The following is a 23,707-nucleotide window of genomic DNA, read 5'->3' on the forward strand; positions in this document are numbered from 1 at the left end:
CTGTTACTGATTGAATACCCTCTTTAATCCAGTCTGTACAGGTCTGATCGTCAGGTGTGTCATCAGGTCTTGGGGATTAAGATGAGCTCATATGATCTGAAATTATTAGCAGATTGTTGCAGCTTTGATCTGATCTGTATGTCATGACTGCGTTTGCAATCAAGGGTTCAGCTGAAAAACAGGCAGTTCTGACCAGATGAGGGTAGATTTTGCATTTCACTCAAAGCTGCAAACATTAAGCTCACGGAGGAGGTGGATGAAGAACAGCTTGATCGCCAATATCAGTGAAAACTCTGAAATACTGTGGGAAAAGACTTGAGCCAAATATATAACAGCAGCTGACCTCAACACCTGCTCGCACCATCTTTAAGGTCATACAGCCACATGTAGTTTATTACAGTTGAAAATGGTTGTAATTATCTTTCTGATCAGAGCGGTCCCGACTGAACTAAAGTTCAAGATGTCTTTAAGCAGTTCAGAGAAATGAAGTGGTGATAATCTTCAGGTCCTGTGACAGCACATTAAAAAAGGAGACATGGTTCTAAACACCTCTGGCAGCTATTGTCGGGGAATTCAGTCCATCACAGCATGCAAAAGTTATGTTCCACCATGTGAACAAACATGACCCAGAAAGACTGGATTCTGAGCCCGAGCTCACTTGATTTGGACTAAAGAGGACTTTCCTGTGGTCGGACCAACTGAAACTTAACATTTGCTACCATGTGGGTTGTCTTCAGCACACAATTTAAAGCCTAAATCGGTGCATCAGCGCACACGACATGAGGAAACTGTATGTTTGGGAAGGTGCGAGCCAGACATTATGTACAACATGTAGCCTCCAGGTTTTTGAGCCTCTTTGCTGCCATCCAGATGCCTTCTTCAGCCAAGGCCTTGCTTATTTCAGCAAGACAATGCCAAACCACACTGTGGATGTATTCAAAGAGTCCAGGCTAAATTTAATGTACCTATTTTGGAAACAGGATTATCTGATATTTTAAAATAGAAGCAGAAACAGAAACGTCACATAGCACCACATTAACTTGCTTCCTTCATGTAACAACCACACTTTTGTGGTTTTAGTCCACAAACCCACCGCACGAACATCTGGCCAGATTTAACAACTTCTCACTTGTCCTGCTGTCAGTTCAGAGTACAGGTTCTGTACATTTCTCTCGTCTTGCCTTGTTATTCAGCTCTTTATTCAGCTCGTTATTCAGCTCATACTGACACTTGACACACTCTTCAACCTCAAAAGCCAGATCAGATTAATCTTTTGAACTCTCAACCAGCTCGATCACATGATGTCTAACACAGTTCTTACAACCTCAAACGGCTCGCTCATCCAGCACGGCCAATGCTTCCCACTGGAGGATAAAGTAGGTCAGAGATGGCAGCTGGAAAGAGGTTTCACCTCCTGCCTGTAGTCCAGACCTGTCACCTAATGAAACATTTAGAGCATTATGAAATTAAACATTTAACAAGGGAGGCCCTGAAATGTTGAGGATCTGAAATCATGTTCAGTAAGAAAAGGAAAACATTTTGCTTTCAGCTCCTCCTCAGTTCCCAAACACTTGCAACGTGTCACTGGTTAACATGTCTCAACTAAATTATACTGAAAGACTTTTCTGCACTTTCCATGAGCTTTGTGGTGAGTTCTGTTTTCTGACAGGGTTGAGAAACTCGATCACCACGAGAAGCACCAGGCGACGTTTTGCCTCTGACTGATGGCATTTTGCTGTCATCACATGGAGCTTTGTGTTGCCAGAAGGGCTTCAAACGGCTGCCACACTTTGCTAAGCTGGAAGAGATGCCCGGGTACTGCGTCCAGAAGGTTCAATCACAGCCCTTTGATGAAAAGTTCAAATTCCAATTCCAGTAAGAAAATAACCTTTCCACCGGGAGATTCTGCGCTCTGATTCTTTTCCTCAGTTAATCAGGTAGGGCCGAACATTCTGGAAATTTAATTTCTGCCAAGTAAGATAATTCAGTTTTTGTTTTGGAAGGATCAAAATGGTTTCCTTCTGTTGGTGAGATACCTTGGACGAGTTTCTGCATCTCAGCATTCCTTTGAAACGGCTCCTTAAAATGGGACTGAGGGACTTCTCTGCTGTTTTTGCCAGAGGAGGAAGTCGCTAATACTGTTAGTTTACTTGATCCGTCCATGAGGCTCTAAAGAAGCCCACTTTTAGTATTTATTCATGTAGAATTTTACATCTTTACATCTGTCACGGTCATTGTTTCTGAATATAGAGCAACAACTGCACTAGTTTCTCAAGTTTCAGAAATCTCTTGTTTTTAATGACTTTAGAGGTGACACATTTCAGTTTCTGAAGTCACCGGCTGGTGTAAAGCTCCCCAAAAACACAACCCTGGCATTTCTTCTCCCCTTCTGAATGTCATTTGATGTCATCTACTCCACCTCTGCTGCTACACCTCTGAGCCCCGCCTGCTCGCATCCACCCTGCTTGACCGATGAAGCCAGCTTCTCATGGAAATGTTCTGTTGTCATCTGTACTGAGGAGCATGCACTTTGCATCTACCACCAGCCTCAGAGGACATATCCCAGGGGATAAACTACGTTTGAGGTTAATACAGAATGTTTTGACTCAGAAATCAATGGTACACGTGCATTACTGCGACTTATGCTGTGTACATCTCTGTCTTGATCCACTACAGTTGATCAAAATGCGTTGGTTACTAGCATCTGCTGCTAACTTACAGCTACACTGCTCAACTATTTCCCTTTCAGATCAATAGAGTAACTATCTATATCTACCTACAGAGCTGGTGTGTTTTCTTTATAACAGGAGGAACAGCTTCATTGTGTTTGCGTTTACTGCATTAAATCACACAACAGATGCCCAGGTTCTGATGCCAGGTAACGTACGTAAGCACATCATAACTTGCCACAGCCTGCATGACCGTGTGTCCTTATCCTTCGTACAAACATACAGAAACTAACCCTTCCCTGATGTCCCGTTGCAGCCTTATTGGTTCAACCTTTCCAGAAGCTCCTTAACCATGTTTCAAACAGATATAACTCCACAGTTTTGTCAGAGACAGTCACCTTCAAACATCTTAATAAGACCTCAGCAAAATGTGTAAAATTGTTTAAAAAAGGGGCATAAAAAGACATGATATGTCACCTTTAAGTGCACTGCCGTCGCCACCCAGCTGCACCTGCGCAGGTGTGAGTGAGCTTTTAGGCGTCAGCCTAGATGGTCACATGACGTAGACAGGACTGAACATGATTAATCAGCATCGTGTTAAAAGAGGGCAACTAAATTTACACATAGTTTTACTCAAAACTTCATTTTAAGACCGTTTTTGACTCTCCAGTTTTGACCCTTTGACCCACTTAATGTTCAGACACTCATGTTTTCCTAAGATGGGCTTTAATTGAAAAATATCTTTGTTCCGGCTAGACTTTTGCTAGTTCTGTGCCACAGGCATAAATAGTGTAAATAAACGGCCATGAAAACGGTGGAGGCTTTGTTTACTCATTAGCTCTTCATGTCATGTCACAAACCTTTCACATAAAATGTAAATTCCTTCACAATCTTTCATGTTGCGTCTTTAAATGTTTCTGTAAACTAAAAACAACAAAGAAGTAAAGAGATTTCACTGAAATATAACTCTATATTCTGTGTAGAAATACACTCAAAGAAACAGATCACCCTGCAGGACCAGAGGTATGTTGTTCTTAAATTCAGATTTACTTTGTTCCAAACATTTAGCTTTGCTGTGAAGTAATGTACTTCAAAGTAAACATATTAAACTAAAAGCAGGCGTAAGAACACCGTATAAAGAAAAAGTGGAGCCTATTCCAGCTGACAGAAGAGGTGAGGTAATCTGGACAAGTCATCAGTCCATCTCTGCAGCAGAAGACGTACAGAAGATATAGAATCACAGGATAATTTACGCTACACGTTACTGGAGCACCCTGAGAAAGCCCAGGCAGGCACTCCAGCACAAAAGTGCTTATTGCTTTTCTTACCAGCCACACTCGAAAGCGAGGTCAAAAGCTTTCGCTGCAATGTGCAACATGTAATGGGCAATATGTTCAAACACTTTCAGACAGCACTCAGTGGTCTGCTCAGTGCACACAAGCTACGGAAAGAAATTGCTGGCTGAAACGGTCGTACTTCACGTATTTGGAAAATCTCAGATGCAGCTGCCACAGTTCTGATGCTGGAATGTACACACAGTTGAAGCTGATGGATAGATGGGTTTTGATTGACAGATATCTATTTTATAGGCTGTGCAGCAGCTCATTATTTCATCTGTAAATCAAAAATGGTGAAGTGCATCTCAGCTTGTCCGAAAATCTATTTGAGTCTCTTGTATATAAACTGCCAAACTTTCCAGTTTCCCTGGGAAAAAAGTTACTTTTTAACAGGATGTGACTCTCTGGAGTTTGTCAAAGAAACGACAGCTGTGTGTTCTGACAGTTTGTCATAATCCTGCAAACAAGGTTTTTACATGTAAACTGTGAAAGCAAAATAGGTTCTGACATGTTAAAGGATTCCATAACGCCACCTGGACTCTCACAGTGTGTTAGTATTCAGCGCCGACTGTCACAGAAAAAACTGACGAGGAGTTGGGGATCCAAATCTGGTCTTTCACACCATTTGGCAACTTTGAGTGTAAGCTTTTCCTTCAACTGAGCAATAAATCGTGTCAACACTGCTTTTGAAAACAATTTTCACACAAAACCACCCGTGAATATGTAATTATGTCGAGTCAAAAGCCTATAGTGTATATATAGTCTATAGTTCTGCTGTAACTGTAATTATAGCGACAACTTCGATCCACCAAACTCTAAATTACTCATTTTTCATCTTTGAAGGATTTGCTGAGATTTCTTGGATCATCGGTTGTTATGGTCATATATTTAATATTTGTTTGTGATTGTTTTATGAAGTCAACTCACATATTCCAAAAGGCCCGGTGGTGATGTCAACCAGAAGGAAAACCACATGTGACGAGTACTGAGGGAAGCTTTCAAAGCCTTTCAAATGTTCCACAGTTTGTTAGCTTTGTGCCCAAATTTTAAATGGATTCACTTCATTTTCCCTCCATAAATCTACATTCCCCTCTATGGCAAAGTGAAAAGTTTTTCTGTGTGTTTTCATTAAAATAAAAAGGCTGTAATATCCTGTAAACCTTTCTATACTCTCTCAGGCCTTTCTCTTGGTACTTTGTTGAATCCTTTTTGCCATCAGTCCCAGCTGCTTGCTTTATTGGGCATCATGCTGCAGAGTTGACCTGCCTTTGCTGTAAAAGTTTATTTTTGGCAGAAAGCTCAACCACGATGGAAGAGGAGTGTCGGTGATCAGCTGTTTCCGGGTCTCTCCAAAGAGGCTCAACTGGGATAAGGTCCAGTCTGTGGCTGAATGAATCCATGACTTTCAGTTCTGTTTCTCGTGTTTTCTTGCCTGTATGCTTCAGATCATCTTAACCCCAGCCTGAGGTCCTGAGCATTCAGGAGAAGGTTTTCTAACCTGACTTGTCACATGTGACACAAAAACACGTCCCCACAGAACAATGCAGCCATCACCAGGACTGACAGTAGAAATTTTATTAACAAGGTTTTGCTCGGCGCCTGGTTTTATCCATACAAGGCTTTGGGAGGAACTGAGACTGAATAGTTCCATGTTTGCTTCATGAGATTCTGTTTCTCATGGTGTGAGAATCATTCATGTGCTTTTCAAAAAACTTCCAGCAGTTTGTCATGTATTCTTAGTGCATGTTATATGTATGGCCACAATGGTCTGAATGGTGAAGGGCTGCAAAGATGGCTGTCCTTCCGTAAGATTTGCCCACCTCCACAGAACTTTGCATCTCTTTCATAATCACCATTAACTTGCATGTTACCCATCTGGTTAGGTTTCTTCATCCCATGTTGCTCCAGTCTTCTTCCATTTAAGAATGATGAAGACTACTGTACTAATGGGTCTTTAAATGCTGCAGAAATAGTCCGTAGTCCTGTACCTTTACTCAGTCCTGTTTACAAGCAGTTCTACTGATGTCATGTGTTGCACTTTCTTTGACGTAGACCTTCCACTGTGAGACCTTATACAGACAGCTGTGCCTTCCTAAATATAATTAATCAAATCAATTTAGTTCAGTATTTGTAACTGCATCACAAGTGCCTCTGTCAGAAGTGGTTTAGAAGATTGATGATAGTTTAGAAGATTGATGAAGGAAGAATGAATTGAAACCATTCTTAAATCATTCTGAAACATAACAAAATGTGGAAAACTTGAAAGAGAAACTTTCTTTCCAAAGAATCAGTGATGTTTAGTTAATGAGTAAGTGGATAACTGTTTCAGTTTTAGAGTACTTGTATCGTCCATGGGTGCTGTGATAGACCGGTGACCTGACCAGAGTGTGCTCTGCCTCTTATCCTACAGCAGCTCGGATGGAATCCAGGCCTCCCCGCTACCCTGAAACAAGTATGGAAAATGGATGGAACGTATTGTCTGTGCAGGCTCACCAGCACAATGTCATTATGGAATATTAACAACTGTTCTTTTCCCATTATGACACCAAAATTGAAGTGAAAAGGCATTTTCCATCTCTGCATCCCGCAGTTTTAAAGATGTCCCACATGGTAAAACGGTTCAGTCCGTTTAATGAAATCATCACATAAGCATCTAAAAGACATACTTTTCCACTTCCTCACATGTTCCACATGCAGGACGTCCTGCAATTCCTTTAGATACCTGAGCCAGCCTCTGTCCAAAACAACAAATTACCAAACAGATTATTTGCATTTAAGAGTTGCTCAGCTTTGCTCTCACAACTAACAACACTTCATGTAAGAGATTCCTCCTGTGAGGCTTTCAAAGCAAATAAATGCTTCTAAAATATTACTAGAGTGTAATTGCAGTTTGTGTTTAAACCACATATGTTTTACTCTTCATAAATCGTGTCAACAGCTTCTGGATTAAATACTTTGTTCAACTGCATTTCCCCCTGGTTTCCATGTGGGGGCAGCAGTGCACCATCTCTGGAGGCAATAAAGATATGTTTGTGAGTTTCAAAATAAATAAATGTGGTGGACAAATATATATTCACCTCTGACAACTAGTTGGTTCATTGTCTCTAAATCTATTCTAGTTGTGATCACTCAGGAAATGTTGAATGGAAAGTTTAACGACTATTTTCATACCACTTGTCCAGTCTATTTGACTACTCAAAGTGCATTAAAGCACACACACACACACACGAAACAATTGGTGTGTCAAGTCAATGTGGGGTTCGGTATCTTGTGCAAGGACACTGACTGTGGAAGCAGGAGATTAAACCAAAGACATTGTGATTGATGGATTAATCTAGAAGAATGTGAGTTGTTTTCTCATCCAAGAGCTCTTGCTTGCTTGACAACAAGTTCATTTTGGGATTCTACAAATAAGTGATGATCAGATGTACATGTGTTTGCTCTTAATACGTGAGTTGGATCCAGAAATGAAAAAATGTGCTGCCAGAACAAGAAGAAAAACACAGAGAGAACCAATTATATTTTGAATCATGCCCGAGGGAAGTCAATCATTACACAAGTCGTTGACCATGTTTCAGAGCAACAACATGATGCATTTTCATCTGGTTAAAGTACTTGTTGCTGTGGTATGTTAACACAATGCTCCTGATACTGCACCATGCAAAAGCTTCATGAACAGTCTACTAAGTCGATAGTTTCATGAGACCAATCATTAGGGAATAGCAGAACGAAAAGACGAGTATGTTGTGAAATTCAATCGAAACCATCTTCACCTTCTGTCAATACACAGAAATGTCAGACAGGTTACATCAAAGCGCTGTCTGCCCTGCCTGCATTTGATATGTCGAGGCAAAGCACAAGGTTAGACCTCCTGAAAGTCACGCCAGCTGTGATGTTCATAGCCGACGGCGTGTGTCACCTGTCCTGGCTGTCTCCTGTAAACCTGAGATGTCGGCAGCCTTATCAAAGTGATAACTCTGCCAGCAGAAAATATATCCGTTATATTCATCCTGTCGTGATGTGCAGTGTTCCGGTGACGTCTGCGGGGGCACTTCTGCATAGCTTTTACTCCTCAGCTGTGGGAGAGATTTCTTCCACATCCAACCTGCAAAGCTTCAGAGGGAAACAGTTACCACAGCGACAAACCACAGCAGCATCTGCTCATAAACTCATGTGGTTTATAATTGTGGGGATGATGCTTATCTCAATGTCTCCCACACTGGCTGCACACAGGGATTTTTCAGTGCAACAACAACATTTTGTAACCATCATTATTATAATGAAGTTGTAGAATAACTTTTTTTTAACCTTAGAAACAGAAATTTGTATTTACAAATGCTGCAAATTAAATATATATATATGCTTTTAGTCCACAACTAAACACTGGCGTCAGATTGGTTAATGTTTCATATTATAAGTTGCCATGATATGGTGGCTTTTCTTTTTATGCAGTTCTCAACTTAACCACTAGATGTCCCTAAAACCCACACATTGCTCCTTTAAGAAAGATACGATTAGCAAAAAACAAATAAATAAATCAAACCCAGTCGTGCAACTTCCTTAAACAGGTTTTCATTGAGTGAAGGTTAGGTTAGAATTCAACTTAAAGCAGAATCTGAATCGGTAGGCACTTAATTTAACAATTCAAATGCACTCTTGAGCTTGTTTGAGACAAATTACATATGTCAGAGTCACGTTTCAGGAATAGTTTGATCGAGTTTGATGAGAGGAATGATACGGCTCAAACCCATCTTTAATCACATGTTATATTCATTTAATGCATAATCTAAAATAGTCTCTTTTTTAAATTTCTTGAGATTCTCTTCTTCCCTTTTTCCTTACGTAAACACAGAGTTTTAACACGTGGAAGAAGCTGATTGAGGAGAGGAAGTTAAAACCACTTTTTTACTCAGCTATTGTCAGAGGGACTGCAAATCATCTCAAAGTGAGTGTGTATAATGTGAAACAATAAACATACAGAATATGTGTTTGGATACAGACCGCAAGGAAGGAGGGGTGTGAAAGGGTCCTCTTAAGGTAATGTACCATATCTTAAGTGTGCCAAAGAGAGGAAGGGTAACTTAAGCTTAAATTACTTAAGCTGATCCTCTGAAAATCAATTCAAATAGATTTGTGCTACTTTTTTATGTGGGGGAAGTTTAACAGATACTCAAACATCAAGTCTCTGCTTGAAATTAGAGTGGAGAAGAAAATCTCCTCTTGCACTTTTCTCACTGCGAAAAGTTGCACAACTTCAGCCTTTAGGTTTAGTTAGTTAAATAATAATGATGCAGTGTAATATGTGTAGTTGTGGATCTAAGGTTGCTTTATCCAGTCTTAGAACATATTAAGGACTGGATGATTTTTGAAAAAATAAGATAAATGATGACGTCCTGAAGTAAAGAAGTTGAGAATCGGCATACTTTTCTCATATGACGATTAACAGGCCAACCTGGCGGCCTAAAATGTCATGCTATTCTATTCAAGTATATCACATAAATGCATAATTATGGACATTCAAAAAGTGGTACCGTATTGTGTATGTTATTAGCTGAGAAGAACAAAAAGAACCTTCTACACAGGCACCAACAAAGACAAAAGCATTAGATGAAACCCACAGTGGTAACATTCACTCTCAGCGGGTGATTACCTTGTTAGGCAGCCATTGTTGTGAAATCATGATCAGTACCAGTAGCTTTAAGATATACAGGTCAGGGCCAAGGCCAAAGCAAAGGAGTTCATGTCAATCAGTGCTGTATGCTCACAGCTACAGGTGAGTTTTTTATGTAAGACGACAGTTAGTGATGGCAGCTCCTGAACAGGTTAGAATAAATGTTGCTATAGCTTTAATTAGTGGAAGGTGCATTTCAAACTCGTATCTGAAGAGTTTAGTCCAGATTAGTCCAGTGGAGATAAATGGTGACGGACTGAGGCTTCACCCTGCAAAATATTTTTGTCAAAGTGTCTGCTCCTTTATAGACTCTTTGCAATGACAACTTTACACATGGTTCTGCTTTAACAAGCCATCTGGTTTGAGGGGTTATGTGGTGCAAGGGTTTAATATCCCACATGTTGCTTCCATGACCCCAACAACTGTCACGATGGCTGCACAGGTCAATGACAACCATGTGATTTAAACAAACTCTGACTTTAAATGACTGGTACTCTGTACCACTCTGCGACCTCTTTGATGAGAGCTGAAATATCCTCAGAGCCCAAATCTCCATTTTCCTTGGGGGTTGGGTCACACCTGGCCCTGACTCTGGCTGTAACCCATGTCAAAGCCGGCCTATGACATTTGGGTCACATCTGGCTCATACAACAATCATCATAGCCCAAGATAGGCTCAGCTCATGACCTCTGTGCCAGCAACATTTGCCAGTGGCGCCAAATGAGCCACAAGTGCCGAAAGTAGTCCAGATTAAGCCCAGATGTGTCTACTGTCTGGAATATGAGAAAGTCTGTTGCCATTTTTTCCCCAGATTTTTATAATCTTGATATTATTTTCTTTTTAAAAATTACAGCTCAGCCTTTTGCAATCAATGAGAGAAAGTTTTCAGGAAGCTGACCGTAATCCCACAGTTTTATTCTTAAAAAGAAAGTGCTCCCATTCAACATTAAATCCCGATCCAGTAGAAATACTAAATCTAATTTAATTAAACACATTTTACTGTTATTGGTGTGTCTCAGTAATACGTATAAAATATACAATTATTGGCAAAAGGATATCTACCTTACGTAACAAACACACACACACACTTTGATGGAAACTTATCCAAACATCACAAGGAGGATAATGAACACTTTGTAACAGCAATAGTCCCAAAGCGCACAAAAGTCTGAACTCTGAGAGCTTTAGTGCAGCTGAACTGAGTGAAATAAGCTCAATAAGCCAGGCCACAAAAATAATATCACTGTCTAAGCTGAGCTTCTTTCACTCTGCGGGGCTCCATGAAGATTCTAATAAGATATTGGGATCTTCCAGCACTGACCACCTTGCATAGTAGTAGATCTTTTTAATGTAGTATTTCCAGCTTCTTAACGGATACTTTCCCTCCCATATGGCCCAAATTAAATGTGCTAATGTCTCCTACTGGAGTGCTTATTTGGTTCCTTGAGGTGAAATGGAGCAGTGTAAGTATTTATACCATCCTAGAGGCTGATATATGAGCCAGTCATTGTCATGGAAGCTCTCCTTTTACTAGTTCCCTGCCCTCAGAATTTACAACACCCCTCAAATGTGTTCATACACCAGTGCTCATGGCCGGACGGTCAGACTAACTCATTGTTTATGGTTCTGTGTTATTCACCAGGGTTAAAGTGTCCGTCTCACTTGACTGACATCTGTTCCAGCCAATAATTAATGGCTCAATAATTGATGTCCTGTCATAGAGGCAAAGAGATGACAGAGGGTTTAAGGTCAGTCAGTGCTGAATGCTAACAAGAGGTCAAACAACCTCCACAGAATTGCAGCTACACACTGAAGTGATGAATATTTCTCTGTTCATCATTAGTGCTCATTGTGTTGCCTTAAACATATGAAACAAGAGCAAATAGGAAGCTTAAAAAAGCTTTGTTTTATGAGAATTTATTTTTCTCAAAGTGTTCACACAGCAAATGCAACCCCAGCTTTTGTATGTTTGTCTGGATCGCCTCAAATCATTCATGAGAGCCAAATAATTATCACTGCCAACATCTTCTGCAGAAAGAAGATTGAATTCTATTCATTATTTTACTCTGTGTGACAACTTTTATCAACCTTAATTCGATAGTTCCTGAGGTCCTGCAACATATTTTTACAGGATAAAGCAGCAGTCAGCTAATTAGGCAGCTGTAAACAAATCTTGGGGTTTAACTTTATCTGAGTAAAGTAGCCTCGATCTCACTGAGTTCGATAAGAATAGTGCCACCGAAGCTGAAGATTGAGGTGTTAAAACAAAGCCCAAGAAATAGTTGACTGTATTCTGTAAGTAATGTCGAGTCTTGCTACAAATGCCAATATGGCCTGGGCTCAACTTCAGTGATTGGTGGTTTTACACCAAACTTTACAAATACTTATCCCCTAAAGTAGGTTGTGATACCAAGATTCAACCAGACATTACTTTAGTCCCTGAGGTGGTCATTGAAAGATTTTCCCATTTCAGATGTCTCTATGATGTTGCCTGGTTTAATTCCGTCGTCATGTAAGTGATTCGACCACAAGCATAGATTAGACAGAGTGAAAAATCTGTCGATTTAGCATTTCATGCAGAAAGTTGACTGTTTATTTTAATGATAGTCTTTTGGAACCAGAACCTAGAGGCCATCATTGGTACTGCACCTTCAAGAACTTCCAGATCAGCATTGCGTCTAACAGAAGAAGTATAGGCACCTTCAAGAGCTTCCAGATCAGCATTGCGTCTAACAGAAGAAGTATAGGCACCTTCAAGAGCTTCCAGATCAGCACTGCATCTAACAGAAGAAGTATAGGCACCTTCAAGAGCTTCCAGATCAGCATTGCGTCTAACAGAAGAAGTATAGGCACCTTCAAGAGCTTCCAGATCAGCATTGCATCTAACAGAAGAAGCATAGGCACCTTCAAGAGCTTCCAGATCAGCTTTGCATCTAACAGAAGAAGCATAGGCACCTTCAAGAGCTTCCAGATCAGCACTGCATCTAACAGAAGAAGTATAGGCACCTTCAAGAGCTTCCAGATCAGCATTGCATCTAACAGAAGAAGCATAGGCACCTTCAAGAGCTTCCAGATCAGCATTGCATCTAACAGAAGAAGCATAGGCACCTTCAAGAGCTTCCAGATCAGCACTGCATCTAACAGAAGAAGTATAGGCACCTTCAAGAGCTTCCAGATCAGCATTGCATCTAACAGAAGAAGCATAGGCACCTTCAAGAGCTTCCAGATCAGCACTGCATCTAACAGAAGAAGTATAGGCACTTTCAAGAGCTTCCAGATCAGCATTGCATCTAACAGAAGAAGCATAGGCACCTTCAAGAAGTAGCATAGGCACCTTCAAGAGCTTCCAGATCAGCATTGCATCTAACAGAAGAAGCATAGGCACCTTCAAGAGCTTCCAGATCAGCACTGCATCTAACAGAAGAAGTATAGGCACTTTCAAGAGCTTCCAGATCAGCATTGCATCTAACAGAAGAAGCATAGGCACCTTCAAGAAGTAGCATAGGCACCTTCAAGAGCTTCCAGATCAGCATTGCGTCTAACAGAAGAAGCATAGGCACCTTCAAGAGCTTCCAGATCAGCATTGCATCTAACAGACAACAGAAGAAGCATAGAAACACATGTCACCACAGTAGACATCACACATGCACAAGCAACAAGTTGCCGTTAGCTTCTAACTAAAACCACACGGTAAAACAAAAAGAATGAGGATGCCTGCTATAAATACAGTCAAACTTTGGTTTCCGTTTCTTCATTGTTTTCTTTATGTAAAACTATAGTTATTCTCTATAAAATGCATTTTTTGTTAATATTTTTGGGTGTCTGGAACAGATTAATTCGATTTACATTATTTCTTATGGGAAATATTGCGTCAGTTTTCGTACATTCGGTTTTCGTCAGACTTTCCACTGTAAACTCTGCTGTAACAAACATTTAACTCTGAATCATAATAAACAGTCAGTACTTTTGTTAGGGGGGGGTTCTTTTATCGCCTATTAATTTGTGAAATAAGGCGAAAAAGATTTGCAACGCGCAGTAAATGTAGTTAGAGGATGTATTTCAAGGCCTAACCCTAACCAATTCAATGCTTTTAAGCCTAAACTTGACCAAGCATTTTAGTTGTTTATATTTAACCAAATGGAGTGAAAGAAGAAGTAAACTGCAACTAAACACAAAAGGGCATTTTATTTAGTTATTATCTTGCTCCCACCTCGAAGCAGTTTTTTCACAGAACACTGAACTTCTCTCTAATGTTTCCCTTGAAAGACTCAACCTCTGTGAGGCTCCTTTTAATCTGACCTGCTGCCAGTTAACCTCTTTAGATCCAGCAGGTGTCTTCATGTGGCGTCAGGGTTTGTCTGTCCCACCGCTTTTAAAATGTGTTGTTGGCGTGAATTTAAAAAATGGTTAATCGCCATCCACCATTAAACAAAAGAAGAATCTCAAAATGATTCGATGATTTTTAAAGGATTCAGTCGTTAGCATTTTAATCAATGTTATAATTCTTATTGACATTTTTGTCCTATGCCTATTTTTATCTTATTCACGTTTATTTTTAACGAAATCAAGCAAAAATGGGGAAACAGCAAAAAGAGAGCACATGAAAAATGGAATGGGTTCTGTTATGTCTTCCTCTCATGAAGTTTCATGAAATTTAGCCTGGAAGTGTGTGCCTTATAGTTCATTTTTAATAAGTAAACTATGTCTTGGACTTGTTTATTCTTGGTCTCAGTCAAATCTTTACTTTGTTTCCTTTTTTCATGCATTAGTGACCCCCGGAGACTTCCTTGCTTCTTGTGAGCTTGACACCCATCACACCTGCCACTTGTTGCCAATCTGCACACCTGTTTCCTCTTACATGAACACCCTCATTCGCACTTGACCCTCAGGCTTTTAATCATTACTGGTTGGGTCTTCTGCTCTGGTTATATGTTGAAACTGGATGTTAGCGTTTTCTTAGACTTTGTCTCAGCAAATCAGTTTGTCTGCTTGTTTACTGAACTTGATTTAGTTGAACTGCACCCCACCACAGACTGTAACCATAACTCTTGGCTCTCAACTTTTGTGAATTACACAGCTCCTTGACAGTTTAAAGCAAATATCTCTACTTCAAGATGTCTTTGCCTTAAGAATGTGCCAACAATGGCCTAATATGTCGAATCCTTATCTGAACTGGTACTGACAGAATGTCATAAGTGAAATTTATAAATGTCTTCACCAGAAATCTTTCACAACAGATCGTATGATGCAACTTTTCATATCTATTCCAGATTATTCTTGTGGGTGGATTCGGATGGGTAGACATTTGTATGTATGACGTTTTTCTGTATGTTGGATTAGTTCTGTTTGTGTGAAGTTAGTCATCGTCTCTTAACTCTGAACCTGTTTTGGGCTTCAGTGAATCACCTGGATAAAAATTGCAGAAGTGTTCCAGTGACACCTCTGCACACCTCCCCTCTTGTTAAATCTTTATCTTTTTTTTACTGGAGCCTAAAAGCATTCTGCAAAAACACACAAGGCACCATAAAACCACACCGTTTTTAATGTAGGTGTTCTGTCAAATTCACAAGGAGATCGCTGGCCCGGAGCGAGGGCCTTTGTAAACTGTGAACGTCCAGATGAAGAAATATGTCTCAGCCTTAATGGACTGGAATGTTAATTGAGGCATTAGTCATGATGTTGACTCAAAGCCTTTACATGCACATACAACCGGGCTGCCTGGACCTGCCCAGCCCTGCCAGGAGTCCCCACAGAGTTGTCAGTGCAACAGAGTGTGTTTCGACATCCTGTCTGAGCGCTGCGGCCTTCAGGGGTTTCTTGTCTCAATCAAAAATGGAAAAACAGCTAGCGATAACTAATGAAAGTCAATGACTTTCCTTCTTGTTACAGTGACATAAAAGCACAAAATGATTAATCTGACAGAGGAATTTGGCCAGCACACACAGTCCAGCTGTGCCAAGCAGGTAGCCTGGTTATAAATCAACTCCCTGTACACTGAAGTAAGCACAGGGGCTGTAGAAATGAAGACCACATGGAGGCGAGTCTGAGGCAGGGAGATGAAATCATCTATTTATTGATTTCAATGACACTGAATGTTTTGTTTTTAAAGTTCACGTCCATTAATCCCATCGCTGTAATTGTGTTTAACACCTCACTTGCCTCTGAGCTTTATGTGCCGAAGCTATATATCCCATCGGTTCTTTCAAAGTTATCTGTTGCCCACTATTTCAAAACCAGATGTCAGAATGCTCTTAAATGTTACTGTGGGCTTGTAACTTTGGAAATGGTCATAAAAACTTTGTCCTGTTATTATTTTTTATTGGCTGAAAAGTCAGAGCTGCTTCTTCTTCAGTCATAACCAAGCAGACAGGTCGGTGAATTGAAGCTTTTGGTCTATTGTTCTCTTTGTGAATAAGGAAATGTCACAAGCATCACAGAAGACTGTTTTGATCACAGGAGCTGAAAATGTCACATCATTATGACTCCAGATCCGTGACTACAGACTGTCTGGCAGAGAATTCTTTTCATATTCTTGGATCATAATGAGCTGTGTGTTTGCCTGCAGCTTCATCAGGGCTGATGATAATGACGCACAGGTTTTGCCCATTAAAAACTAATGAAAGAGGAGTCTCGTGCGTCAGCTCTCTTTTTTTCCAGGTTTCATTTGTTAATTTCTGGATCTTCCAAAATGGAGAATTCTACCTGTTCACGCTCTTGTTATTCTCAGTTGATACATAAGAAGTGTCTTGATGGAATATAATCCCTGCACCTGTTTCATTTTCAACTCACGCTCTCTTTCTGTTTTGAAGCTGTTGTTTTTTCATGTGGTGTTTTTGCCAACTTTCCTCTGGCTCGAAACATGAAGTAAACATGTTCTTTTTCATAATCCTGCAAACAGAGCTCCATTTGTTCTTCTGTTCTTTTGTAGCACAACACCAGACTGTCTTAAATCTCTTTAAACATTGGAGCAGTGGGCTGAAATCTGGAAGGAGACAAATGAGAACACAGAGGTCATGTCATCCATTTTTAGTTTTATGTATTGTGGATCGGTGGGTTGACCACAAAGGGGGAGATTATTGTCATTTTAATCTAGCTGTATTATTAGACTTGTTGGGTTTCAGTCTTGGCTGCAGAGTGGTGTTCACAGCAAGAGGGTCCCTGTTGTGTGGTGTTTGTATGTTCTCCCCATGCATGTATGCAAACATACATGTTAGAGTAGTCAATGATTCAAGATTAACCCTAGAAGTGAGTGTATGTGGTTGTTAGTTCTGTGGTGGAGCGTGAACGCTGCATCTCATTTGATGGCAGCTGTGATCGGCCTTTGCATAGGGGAGAACGTCCCCTTTCTCACCAGCAGATTGTAATGTTTAGGAGTTAAAAAGTGCACTGTAAAGGTTAGAGTAAATGTACATGTCACACAGTGGTTAAACAGTTACAAAACTCTACTAGACCCGAAATTTAGATTTTCTGTGTTCTGAATCAACATTCTTGCTCTTGCTTGGCTGAACTTCCAGCTGTTCACACCACTTTCCCTGCTGACTGAGGAGGCATAAGTTACTGTTTTTCTGCTGACGCTCTCCTGACCAACAGATAGAGCTGCTCCCTATCCCACTTACAGATGTTTGGATCTTTGTTCCAGGGAGATTAAATGGAGGTAAAACGATGGCCAGAGACTGAGCTCACAGAGCAGCAGGCTGGTCTTCAGGCAGCTTGCAGTCTGTTGATTTTGGAGGGAGAAGCGCTTTGGTGGGAATAAGCTCCCTTCATCTGGCTGGAAGGCCAGCTTTCTCTTGTCAGGGAGATTGGGGGTAGATGTGCTACAAACAAGAGGTGGATGAGTGAGCTTCAGGGTTCATGGAAAAGTTCAGTGAACAACTGAGTTAAATATGTAGCAGATGAGTAATGGTGTTTTAAGGAATTTGGATCTATCCGACATTCCAAAACATTAAGACCTGCTTTGGTCAGTGATATTTCCAGGATGGATGGAAGCCATGCAAGGTTTTAGATGTCAGACTCGATCTGTGTATTTATGGTGAGTGTGCATGCGTGCATTGTCTGTAAAGTTTGTGTGCCTATTCAGTTAATATGACCTGACATTTGTCTGCCACGTGTACGTGTTTTTATAGACGGCTGCATGCCTTCTCTCCAGTTATGGATTCTCTTTGTCTGTTATTTTAATTCAAACAATTCTGCAGAAAATGTGAATGACAGGTATTTTTACTTGCTCCATCTGCTTATTTTTGGTCTCATTTCTGTTAAAGTTGTGCACAAATTCACAGTCTATCATACACGACATAGATAGAAAAGGCTTGAGTAAGAGGGTGTGAAATGGCTTCTGTCCGAACAGTTTAAAATAAACCCACCGGTAAGCCACAGGATGGCATTGGGTTAACCTGTTTTTTCATTAACATAAACACACACACTAGTTTATTTAGACTGCATCACATATTTACAGCTCTGAACAGAGAAACACTTAGAGCTCCAAATGTTTAATTATTCACAACTGAAAATAGCAGCTTATTCAGGGACTTTTTTGCTTGAAACTGCAGCATCTCTGAATGTTAACATATAAAAATGTGAATTTGTATATTTCATGGAACAACAGATGAGTGTTGTGCCTTATCATGACAACATCCAGGTCATTTATCAAGATCATTAGTACCACAGCGGCCTGTCTGCAATAAATTCACAGAATTTCTAATCACTTAAAAACTATGTGTTTTTAGCTCAACTTGCTCATTTAAAGGTAAAACAATATAAACCTATAACTAATTCCACTAACTACACTCTAAATTCATGTCACCAGCTACACCCTGTGTAGATAAGGAGAATGAACAACCTTTTGGGAACATGCAGAGAATACAGCTGTGTTTGGAGTTTTAATTCTGTATCCTCACTTTAAGTGTTTTATTCTGAAGGTGTATAATAACGGAGCTCTGTGTTGTTTCTAACTGAAGCTGAATGATTATGGACATCAGTCACATCTCAATGCATGCAGAAGGTATCTTTTTGCCTCTTTAGTATTCTTGAACGTCTCTCAGATATACTGCTTTCCATTAAGCTGACTGTGAAAGAATAGCAGTACTTTTTGTAACAAAACTTTGACTTAAAGCTTACCCTTTCAGTCATCGGAACATCCCTAGAACAAATGACTGTATCTGCTTTTCAGACGAACTTATTATGCAGTATTAAAGTTCAAATACATGATATGTTACCCTTTAATACTGCAGGAATAATTATTTGTTATGTGAATTTCTAACAATGCTTTGATGTTCCTACCGGAACATGCAGCATCTCTCCTGATTCCCCCTTTTTTCTGCTCGGTTTTTATGCTAACATGCATGCGTTTCTCTTTCGGATTAAGCAAAGTTCAAGCTTTTCCTGAACATATTAACACACTTTGCTCAGTTAAAAAGAGAAGGATATGATTCGAAAGGCTGCACCTTAGGCTGTACTGTACTCACAGTAGCTTCCTAAGGTCCTATATCCCTGATTTCATAGTGTGTGGTTTTCCTTACCATTATTTTGAGCAGCTGAGTAGTTTCAGTCTTTGAGGAAAATGAACGGAAAATGATTTGCTGTATGTTCACCACAGTGTTTCGGGACAGGCTGCTGCTCTTGCCCTTATGCAGGCACAGCAGACAGCACAAAGATGATAGTGAAGACAATGTCCTCAGGTGTCCTTCTCCTTTTGATTATATACACATTTGCAAAAGAAGCCAATTTAAGTTAGCTTTTTTATTTTATTCATTAAGTCCAAACATTTCCAGTTGATCCCATTCACTGCTACGTTCCACCGAGCTTGTCAGGCTACATGAATTTTTCTAGCAATACTTGCTTGGGTTACTTGGTAATCTTGTGTGAACTTAAATCATGCGTGTGCGCCCTGGCTTCATTGTCACTATTTGAGATTATGTCTGAAAAAGGCTGTGAAGAACACTTTTGACCAGTGTTGCTTTCACGGATCAACAAAGCCATTAATGTTATGTATGTAATGCCACCCTGCAGAGGAAACTCGTTTATGTTGCTTGTATACACGATCCCATTTCAGTCAAATCCTAGACATGGATTATGCTGACATACAACTTCATGCTAACATGCATTACATACAGTCTACCAAAGCGCACTGATGTTTGACTAATTTTAAATCTTTCACGCACTGTTGCTCTTTTTATCTTCCAGCTGGATGTTGCTCCTTGTCTCGTCAGACTCAAGCACTGGGGTCTTATTCACAAAGCTATTCTTGGTCTCGTTTATTCATTTCTGGTGATCAATTAAAGTACAGGAAGCACTTTTATTTGCTCTCAGCGAGTCATGCTGTATGATCCTGGGAGTTGGTGGAGAACGTAGGGAAACAGTATTAGTTGTCTGTACCTATTTTCTGGAATCAACAGCAAAACCACTTCAATCTTAAGTTAACCTTCAGTAAGGAAGCTCCGTTCCTTCTTGTCTGTCCTCGTTTTCATCCTGCTTCACTTTGTCACCTCAGTTTTCCCACGTTGTCAAACTCACTCCATTCTTGATTCTGCCAGATTGAATCCAAATGGTCTTGTTACCTGCTACTTCTGAAGCCAGTCTGATCTGTGTTTTTAGAGCTTCTTGTCTGTTCCATCATTCCCCCTACAGGCTGATTGCTGCTCAATCCACCCCCCCATCTCCATCTCTTCCTGAGGCCCAAGAACCTCATCAGAAATCTGCCACCTCCCATCTCTGTTCATCCACCACCAGAAGGGTCCTATTCAATCCCTTCCTTCGTTCATGGCCGTCACCGAACAGAAATACAGAAATACTACGCTTGTATAACCCAAATTCCAAAAAAGTTTAATAAAATGTAAAAAACAGAATGCAGTTATTTGCAAACTCAAACCATCATTTTATTCAAAATAGAACATAGAAAACATCAAGATGTCATGCCTGAGACATTTTACTATTTCACTTACATTTTACAGCATCCCAACTTTTTTGGAATTGGGGTTTTACATCAAAAAACTTTGTTCCATCCATCCAGTAAATCTCTCCTCAGTGAATCTAATTTGATGCAGTTTTGTGGATTAGAGGCAGCTACACTGAGGTGTAAATGTTTTCAGTAATCTGCCACAGAAGGTTTACAGGTGTTGACACGCTGTGACAAATGGCTCGGCATTTGAAAGTAAATCTCCAGAAATTCTGGAAAACTGGGTGCCGCAGGTTCTCAGCTGTACACACCGTGCACTGGTTGGTGAATGATTCATCCACATGTTTTAACCATCCATCAGTACCATGACTGCTCCCACATTATAATTACCATTGAACTACCAAGGGACACCGGCAATAACAAATTAGGTCTCTTTTATTTTAAATTTTCCACCTTTTTACACACTGACAGTTAACACAGACGAGCCTTTGTGGTCCCTCTGGCCCGAGACATAATGACAATGTGTAATGGATATCAATTCAAATGGCTTAATGGATGGAAAGCTCTCACTCTTGCACACATATATATCCTAGATGACATACTGATCCACACATACAAAGATATACACTCTCACATACATACAGATATGCAGGGACGAATACAAAAAACACACATTACAACACATACTAACCATTTAACACAGTCTAGCCATCTAATGTGGACATCAACAGAGAAGGAGCTTAAAGTGCATACAGGAACAGAGGAGAGCCTCGCTGGCTCTTATCAGTAACAACCTTTTTTAAATTATGAGTGACAATAATCCTCCACAAAAGCAATGATCTTAGTGCCACGCTGTTGCTTACAAAAAGCTTATCCCTACCACGTTTTCAGCTCAAACTGTGCCTGAATCATGATGTAATGACACTGCATAGTTCACGGGGTTAGTCTTATACATTATTGCGGTACAATGTAGGTCCAAGTCTGGCGTCCGGGCATGAGCCATGGGCTGCAGGGTGGAACAGACAACATCCAGTCCAGTGAGATTAGAGAAATAAATCCAGCACCAGAAAGCATCAAGTGCTGTGCCATTTTGAATGGATAATCCACACGAGAAGAGAGGAGAACTAAAGGTCTAAAATTGGCATGGTGATGTTGAGTATCCCAGATGCATAGTAGGAGGCTGAAAGGGCTCCTTGGCGTGGTTTGGGTGAGCCACGTGACGTGGTCCTTGAGGCAGAGCAGCTCTGCCTGGGTCAAACTGCTCAATATGGGGCAAAGAGGACTTGTGGATGGGAGGTCCTGACAGGCCCCGGGGCCCGGCGGAGCAGTGCAGCAGGGAGCGTCTGTGTCTGGAAGAGGCCAGGGCCTAGGGTGTGATTAGTGGCGTTGTTTGTGCGGGATGTGAAAGAGTTGCTAATGGCGGCGGCTGCAGCCACTGCTGCCAAATGAGCAGGTATGATCTGAGATGTTAGAGGCTGGCACCGTCGTTCCTTTCCCAAAATCAGCTTTATCTGGTCGTGAAAGACAGAATGCAATCATTACAGTCAGCACACAATACATAAAGAGGTTTAGTTTCGACTTTAGGTGTGCAGAATAAAGTAATAAGAAACCAGTCTGACAGTGTTGTTGCATTTCAAGTGTGGCAGGCAGTCGATAAAATGTTTGATATGAATAAAAATTAATAATATGCCATTTTTCCAATTTTCCCATTTGATGTAAATATTGATGGGCACAAAAATGTTTGTGGAAGGATCGATACTGAGTGAAAACGCCATGATTTGGCAGCTACTTAACAGCTACAGCGTGATAGAATGGATCAATTAAAGGCTTGTAACTGAAAGGCTCAGGTTGTTACGAGTGTCTGGCAACATAACAGAAAAGATGTCTTCTGACATTTTGGCCAGAAATCACCTGTGAGGTGAGTGGTTGCAGGAAGATGGCCTGCAAATGAGTAAGAGTTAGCTTCCCTGGGAAGACTGGCATTGCGCTACAGAGTAAACTGTAGCAACAAAATGTTGAGCATCACTAACAAAACCTGCCGTAAATTCCCGACTGTAGAGCACACCTGAATATAAGCCGCACCCTCTAATTTTAAAAACATTCACATGTCCACATTGTAATATGAGATATCTACACAGAAAGATTTTACACGTGAGGATTTTTAAACTTGGAATTAAATGCATATAGTGACATGAATAAATACATACTGTGCATGCTTTTTTCCCCCAAAGAGTGCCTATAACACAGATGGTTTTAACTTAAATACCTATCGGTAACGTACAAATACGCAGCATAAATGCTTATTTTCCCCAAAGAGTGCCTATAACACAGATGGTTTTAACTTAAATACTTATCGGTAACGCACAAATACGCAGCATAAATGCTTTTTTCCCCCAAAGAGTGCCTATAACACAGATGGTTTTAACTTAAATACCTATCAGTAACGTACTAATGTGCAGCATAAATGCTTATTTTCCCCAAAGAGTGCCTATAACACAGATGGTTTTAACTTAAATACCTATCGGTAACACACAAATACGCAGCATAAATGCTTATTTTCCCCAAAGAGTGCCTATAACACAGATGGTTTTAACTTAAATACTTAACGGTAACGCACAAATACGCAGCATAAATGCTTTTTTTCCCCAAAGAGTACCTATAACACAGATGGTTTTAACTTAAATACCTATCGGTAACACACAAATACGCAGCATAAATGCTTATTTTCCCCAAAGAGTGCCTATAACACAGATGGTTTTAACTTAAATACTTAACGGTAACGCACAAATACGCAGCATAAATGCTTATTTTCCCCAAAGAGTGCCTATAACACAGATGGTTTTAACTTAAATACTTATCGGTAACGCACAAATACGCAGCATAAGTGCTTTTTTTTCGAACAGTGACTGTAACACGGCTGGTTAAAAAAAAAAAAAGCCTACCAGGAAAAGTCACTGATCGCCTTCTTCATCTCCCTCCTGCTCACTAAAACCATCAAATTCATCTTCTTTAGTGTCAGAATTGAACAGCCTCAGAACTTCATCACTCACTGCATCATATGCAATTCTTCCTTTGTTTTCCATGTTGAGGGTGAGGACAAATTGTTTGATTTATCGTGCAATTTCATTGGACCACT

General features: G+C 40.3%; 2 protein-coding genes across 3 annotated transcripts in view; one reads left to right on the forward strand and one right to left on the reverse strand.

Annotated features, from left to right (window-relative positions):
* LOC140315989 (ubiquitin-conjugating enzyme E2 E1-like) overlaps positions 1 to 23,707 on the forward strand; it is a 341,997-nt gene that overhangs the window by 90,347 nt on the left and 227,943 nt on the right. The window lies entirely within an intron of this gene.
* Positions 20,535 to 23,707, reverse strand: part of znf385d (zinc finger protein 385D) — an 85,278-nt gene continuing 82,105 nt past the window's right edge. For both annotated transcript variants that reach the window (XM_072393599.1, XM_072393598.1), the window contains one exon: positions 20,535 to 22,082. In XM_072393599.1, the coding sequence (XP_072249700.1) occupies positions 21,834 to 22,082 (249 nt within the window). In that variant the 3' untranslated portion in view covers positions 20,535 to 21,833. The remainder of the gene's footprint in view (positions 22,083 to 23,707) is intronic.

Source organism: Leuresthes tenuis, unplaced genomic scaffold (assembly GCF_036924035.1).
Source record: "Leuresthes tenuis unplaced genomic scaffold, fLeuTen1.0.hap1 SCAF_10, whole genome shotgun sequence".
Classification (NCBI taxonomy): Eukaryota; Metazoa; Chordata; class Actinopteri; order Atheriniformes; family Atherinopsidae; genus Leuresthes; species Leuresthes tenuis.